The 7,335-nt window shown below is 43.2% G+C and overlaps 1 protein-coding gene across 1 annotated transcript in view; it reads right to left on the reverse strand.

Moving 5' to 3' along the window:
• Nucleotides 1–461, reverse strand: part of DLEC1 (DLEC1 cilia and flagella associated protein) — a gene marked incomplete at its 5' end in the record, with an annotated part of 42,488 nt that extends 42,027 nt beyond the window's left edge. Inside the window, one exon of the mRNA XM_082044627.1 lies at nt 429–461. Within this exon, the coding sequence (XP_081900753.1) occupies nt 429–461 (33 nt within the window). The remainder of the gene's footprint in view (nt 1–428) is intronic.
• Nucleotides 462–7,335: the final 6,874 nt, after the last annotated feature.

Genomic DNA, 7,335 nt, shown 5'->3' on the forward strand with positions numbered 1-7,335 from the left:
TAATCAGTTTGCATGCCGGGATTAGTTCAAAGAGACTTTGTTTTACATGAAGGATTCATAGTCTGATGTCTCTTTGATAAGGGGAAGGGGGTTGTTAGAATTAGAAGAATGAGACAGGTAAACTGAGGCAGGGTCAGGCAATCTGTAAACCTGCAGTACCAACCCATGGGGAACAGGGGAGGGAATATGCAGCCAGGATTTGGGGGGAAAATCATTATTAAAATACGCTTTGCTGAGTGATCCTGCCTGGCCCTATTATATTGGCAAGGTCATTGTTTCCTCCAGGGGTGGCATTGGGTTGTGGGGGTGTGTGCCAGGTCTGTGTATGTGTGAGGCTGTGTATATGAGGCTGCTTTCGGGGTGTGTGTGTGTATGAGGCTGTTTTCGGGGTGTGCGCGCCCCCCTGCAGCCCAGTCCCACTCAGTTACCTGCGTGCCGGGGCAGGGGCTCCCCCCGGCCATGCCCAGCCCGGCGCTGGGGTCCCCTCGGCCCCCTCAGCTCCAGCCGCCCCCGGGGCCTCCGGCCGCGCCGCCGTTGCTGAGCGACCGTGTGTGCGGGCAGGGCCGGGCCGGGGCGGAGTGAAGGCACCGGGGGTTGAGCTTCGGCTGAGGCCGCCCCGCAGCGGAATAACGGGGCCAGCCCCCTCACTCCCGTCCTTTGACTCCCTCACCCCTCACACAGCGCCCCGCAGCCATGGCCGCCCCTTCGTGTTCCCGGTGACGGGAGGGCCGAGGGCAACACCCCGTCTCTGTGAGCCCCGTACCCGCTTTCTGCCCTACTGCTGTCAAAATAAACGCTTTTTGTTCTGTTTTAAAGCACAGATGAGCTGTAAGACTTCATAAGAAAGGAAATAAAGTGTTGGCTTGGAACTTCTGAGGGGATTTGGGCTTTCTGGGAGGCCTGGCTTGGCCTCTCCGCCACCGCCAGGCTCCGTGGGTTTGGCAGCTGAGGGAAGGAGACAAATGGTCTCCCTTGTCCCATGTCTCCCTCGTCCCATGTCTCCCTCGTCCCATGTCTCCCTCCTCCCCGTGCAGGCCAGGACTTGTCCCCGCTGCTGCAGCTGAGCGCTGGGAGACGGGGTAATTCATCATCAGCCCGAGAAACCATCCATCTTCCCTTTCCGCCAAGGCGCCCTGGCTGTGTACGCCGGTTGCTAACAACAGCCGCTTGCTCCTGCCGAATTGTGTGGTATTTTCCATAGAAACCATCCTGGCATAGCATTTTCTGCTTGTCTCTGCTTGTCCTCTCTTTTTTTTTCTTTTTCTTCTATTTTTCTCTCCCTTTGCATCTTGCTCTGAGTGAAGGAACCAGACCCTGCAGCTTCTCCATCGCTCTCAGGGTCATTTGGCTCCATTTGGGTTCCTATAAAGAGGGTTTGCAGGGGCTGGAAGTGGAGATGGGCAAAGTTACTGCCCTCTGATGGCACTTCATGGAAAATAACCAGTGCAAAAATAATTATAATCTGCCAACATTTGTTGTTCTGTAAACAAATAAGCAAAAGGTCCCACGGCAGCCACGGGGGTGGTTGAAAAAGTGATGTTTGTAGGTATGTGGCACATGGGCTTGTGACTACACTGTGTCACAAGCTTCGGTTCATCAGCTCACCAAAATCTGTGCTTGGAATAAGGCATCAAATTAGACTCTGAGGCATTGCTGTGCTTTTAGTTTCCCTGTAAAAAAGTGAAACTTGGCCAAAGGGAAAGCTCAGCAAATCTGCAATATCCTGTTCTGAAGTTCAAGGCGAGTGAGAGACAAGGGTAGGACCAAGTACCTGTGTTTTCCCATAGAAAAGGCTCACAACTTTGTTGCTGTGCAGGCACGTAGATGGGTCCTTGCCTTTAAAAGTAGGTTAGAGCATCCACATTTTGTCACATTTCCATCTCAGAATTCCAGCTTTTCTCATCATGTGTTATTGCAATTGATTATAACGTCTGTTTGCTAACTGGAATGTTAATAAAATCCAGCATTTTTTGAAGAATTCTTTCCCAGCCTTTAGGAAAGCCTTAAAGTAGTGGCAATAAAGCAGATGTTTTTGTTTAAAATAGCGTATAGATTTACACGAAAACTGAGTGTGGAAAAAACTTTCTGTACTTTCATCTTTATTGTCTTTCAGTAACATGCCAAGCAGATTATCTCCGTTTAGAAGCTCATTTATTTTTTTCCAAGTGCAATCCAGAAGCTCCCCATGAAATCTGGAAGTGAAGGTGAGATCCATCTGCCCTCTACTCACATGCAAGATCAGAGGGAGGGCTTAAACGCTCATCCAGATCTATACATAGTTTTTTCCCATATGACACTGGTTTATTTTTCATTAGATCTCCATTTTCATACTGTCATCCTTTACTCATATAAACTTTAGAAGAATAAATGCCACTATTCACACTGTAAAGCTATTTAATTCACTTATCTGTTCATGTTTCAACGTAAATACTATAAAAACTAATAACAATTTGCATATATATCATCTTTTGTATCATCTTTCCAAGATACTTCCAAAGGCTAAAGTGAAACTCATGCATGTAGGAAATGGTAAAAAACAAACCAACCACCAAACACAAACTTTAGCCTACACTTATAGGTATAGCTTGTCCAAATGTAGACGATTTCTCTAACTGCCATATATGATTTCAACCAGATATTTTACCCTGTATTTCCCTTCTGTGCCATGTAAAGTTGGATTTTATGCTGAGATTTTGATTTGGATTGTGTGTGTGGATCTGAAGAGACACCTCAGGGATCCACTTTGTGTTCTCGTGTGCACTCTGGGGCACCACAGCATTTCTCTTGGAGGAAACGAACCTGAAACTAAGCTCTGTGTCTTGTCAGGATCGTATTGCTTTTCTATATTTATTTTCTATATTTATTTTCTATATTTATTTTCTATATTTATTTTGTTCGCACTCTGCAGGTGGTTCCCACACATCCCTTGTTATCCTTGTTTTCTCTTAAAGATCAACTGTTCTCCAAACCCGTGCTTTCTGATAGTAACATATTCAGACAAGGTTCTTCCCATTGTAACCCCCAAAAATCAACTTACAGTCATGGCAGTGGTCTGTCCAGGCATCCAGGTGCCAAATGACACTGTGGATAAGGCAAACCCAACTCCTTTCTGCATGTTAACTTTCAAAGACCATCAGTAACAGAACATATTTATATGTAAAATGGCCAGATGTGATATGTATAAATGGCCAGATGAGATTTGAATTCAATCAGGGAGCTCAAGTACTAATGAAACAGAGAAATAAACTTAACAGCAGAGTCAATTCTACTGTTAAGCAGCATCCTTTATTTTATCAGTGCTGGGGAACACTGGGGATCATCCTCTATAAGTGCTCCAATGACTGGATGACTTGCGTTGCTTATATTCACACAATTATTACATATGTATTACAATTTTTGAAAATTTTGACCTACATCTATACTAAGAAATAATTGATGATGTTAGTTATACTTGTTTACCTTCTTACATACAATACATCTATTAATTATTACTTAAATATAAGCTAAGCACTCTGCTTCTAAACAATGTATTACTTAATCTTCTCTCTCCCTCTTGTCATGCAGAAGGATGTAAAACTTGAGAAATAGCCCCTTGTTTTGCAGGTGGTCAGAAAGCATTCATCTAATGTCAATTGGTTAATGATGGGTATGTCTTTCATAACTTAATCACAGTATACATTAATCTGGCAGTTTCTCTTCACTAGGAGTCAATGTGTGCAAAGCTACATTGCAGAGGGGAACTGTATCTTATGCTTTTTACATAAATAACAGACTCCACGGCAGTTTTATTTTGTTTGCTCATATTTTATCAAAAGTGTAGATGGATGTTACGCCAGTAACATGGGCAGCTGTGTTCAGCTAACTATAATCTTAAATTATTGTCAAAACACATTCCTTAAATGTGTAAATATTGGACTAATAATAGCGTCCTTTCACTAAATCAAAACAGCTTGTAGAAAAGTTCCTACATTCGTCTTTGTGGCAGCCCCCAAACCTTCACTAATGTTGTTGGACTTCTTTGCAGAGGGGGGGACTCTAAGCTGATTCCATTCAGAATCACACAGAATCACAGAATCAAGTGGGTTGGAAAAGACCTCAGAGATCATCAAGTCCAACCCTTGGTCCAACTCCAGTCCATTCACTAGATCATTCACTTGATATTTGAAAGGTTGCTTTGAAATGATGAAATTTAGGACACTCTTAAAAATAAAAATCCAAGTTGAAAATACTGCTGAACATGCCACCCCCATTATGGTAATGTAATAATATGGATCCATTTAGAAATATGTATCCATACATATCTCAAATAGAATTCAAATTGTATGTATATAAAAAAGATATAAAAAATAGTCTTGAGTTATTGACTGATTTAAAAAAAAACCCCACAAATCCACAGGATGCAGCATGCATTGAGACTCCAAATATTTTTGGATGTTTTCAGCATTTTCTGAAAACAGGACAAGTGATGCAGGTTTCGTGTAACATTCTTCATATGCAGGAAAGGGAAACAATACTGCAGTTCAATCTTTTGTGCAGGAGGAATTGAAATGCTTTATATAGTTATACCTGGGTAACAGAAAAGTATTTCTAATTATTTCTATTTCTTTATCAAAGTCTCCTTCTTGGGTTTGGGTTTTCACGAAACAACCCCAAAATACCCTGATGAATTATTCAGTTTGACGTTGCTGCCCTCCAGTGGTGTTATTAAGATTTCTATGTATTCAGGAAAGCCTTTAAAAACAAACAGCATATTAAATCTTTGTTCTGATCAGGCAGCTGAGCAGGTAAAAACACCTCCATTTCAATCTGGCCTGTTTTATTACCAGTGTATTAGGTAATGTGTGTTTATTCACTACAGTTTCAAACCTATATATTATCCTGTAATTACTGCAAATGCAGCCAAACAGGTATCACTGGAATGTGCATCTCCTTTGCATGTTACCATGTGTATCTCGAAGATGAACTGAAACCAGCCTCCACAGCTTGACTTTAAAACCCAAATAAAATGTGAAGACAGAGAAAATGGAGAAATAACCTTTGAGTTTCAGGTGAAAAATGCCCAAAGGCTCAGTTTCTGAAAGCTGGCTTCTCATAGTGTTGCAAAGTTGGTTTTTTCTTCTTCAGATGCCCTGGTTAGTTTAAAGACCATCCATTTCTTACAGACCTTGCCTTGCTGGCTGCACTTAGATAATCTCCAGTTTTTTTGGAGACAGTTTGAAATCACCTGCGATGGGCAGTTCCACCTGGAAATTCTTCATTATTTTCTCTTTTAACATCTTGTGTGGAATTATTTTGTGCACGTTTCCCCACATGAGTCAACCCTTTCACTTCCTTCCACTTTACACTTTCCGACTCTAAGCTTTTCTTTGACTCCCACTCCTCTGTCCTGTATCTCCAAGCCACCAAAACCCATCAGTGCATATTGCCGCGCTGCTGCTCAAATACTTACCCTGTAATTTCGCTCAGGCCGCGTGGGATTTTACGAACCACACCCAACACGTAGGAGAAGCGTGTGGAAAATGCATCCACAGAGGAGCCGCTCCTTCCTTTCCGACAGCGTCTGCGCAGATATATCGCTCTCTAATTAACCTGGAAATGGGCTGCGCCTCCCCAACAAGATCCAGCTGGAGGGGGCAGGGCTGGTGTGACCTCCTTTTGTCATTTAGCCCAAAACAGTTTACCCAGTAACATGTTGCATTAAAATTGGTGGTTTTCACTCTGTGCTCCATGACTAGCTGGGTGTCCACTGATTATTTGTAAGGAGTCCACAAAAACGATCAAGGAAAGCAGCCTCTGGTTAGATTCACAATCTAATATTTGGCTTCTGCTTCTGGATATACCTTTGTTCCCCAAATTAAAGTTTAGCATTTTCACACTTCTAATTTCTTTTTCGTTGGTCATAAAAGCCTTTCTTAATGCTGTTCTTGGTAAATGAGTCTGTTTCTTGGCACAGCATCTACATGGTGGTGGTCCACAGGACCTTCATCTCTCCAAATCTTAAAGAATTTGTGATAACAACAAGATTTAACTGATGCATAATAGTGATCTTCCACCCTTCGGGAACATCACTGGAGAGATGTCTGTACCTCATACCTACACCGTAGATTCCAGATTTGCATAGTTATATATATATATGGACTAGCTTTGTGTGAGCTTCTTATGTCCTGGAAACAATCTAGCGTGGCACACCAGAATTCCACAATAGTGAATTTACTCTGTTGGGAATAACCTACTGTTTGACTCTTTTCAGGAGGAAATATGGTTCTTTCTTCTTTTGATTCCCTTCTGGGTTTCAGTTTCTTTTGGAAGTTCTCCTTACATAGCCGCCAGGATTTCCAGAAACGCAAAGAAACCTTGGAAGAGGAGAAATTTGGAGTCTGTTCCTTCTGCTTTTCTCCCTGCCCTTGGGAGCTCATGTCTGAGGTGACCCTATAACTTACTTTTTTACCCCTTTATGACTTACCTGGCTGGGCTCATTTAGCCAAACCACGGCTGTCAAAAGGCCACGGCTTGGGCCTGTCTCATGCTGTCCCAGTACCTCAGTACTTTACCAGGCTTTCCCTCCTTATCTTGAAATCTTTTGCACAAGAAATTAAACACCTTTTTTTTCTTACCTTTATCTGGTAAGTTTTTTCTCAGTTGGCTATTCTAGGGGCTCATTACACCACCTTTTAACATTTCAGGGCTTACACAATCACAGAAATCGACTGGGTTGGAAGAGACCTCAGAGATCATCAAGTCCAACCCTTGGTCCAACTCCAGTCCATTCACTAGATCATGGCACTAAGTGCCATGTCCAATCTCAGTTTAAAAACCTCCAGGGACGGCGAGTCCAGCACCTCCCTGGGCAGCCATTCCAATGCCTGACCACTCTCTCTGTAAAGAATTGCTTTCTAATATCCAGCCTAAATTTCCCCTGGCAGAGTTGAAGCCCATGGCCCCTTGTCCTACTGCTGACTGCCTGGGAGAAGAGACCAATCCCCACCTGGCTAGAACTTCCCTTCAGGTAGTTCTAGAAAGTGCTGGGGTCACCTCTAAGCCTCCTCTTCTCCAGACTAAACAAGCCCAGCTCCCTCAGCCTCTCCCCATAGGTCTTATGTTCAAGTCCCTTCACCAGTCGTGTTGCTCTTCTCTGGACCCGCTCCAGCACTTCAGTGTCTTTCCTGAACTGAGGGGCCCAGAACTGAACACAATACTCCAGGTAATTCTAACATAGGAGCTTCCTAAGTGTTCTGAGCAAGGAAAGATCTCCCAAGGGAAGATTTTACTCTTAGCACAGTGATGTCTACACTTCCCTACATTTAGGTGCCTGTCGTGTAAGAAGCCCAAGGATAC

This window comes from Streptopelia decaocto (genome assembly GCF_964273445.1).
Source record: "Streptopelia decaocto genome assembly, chromosome: 2".
NCBI lineage: Eukaryota > Metazoa > Chordata > Aves > Columbiformes > Columbidae > Streptopelia > Streptopelia decaocto.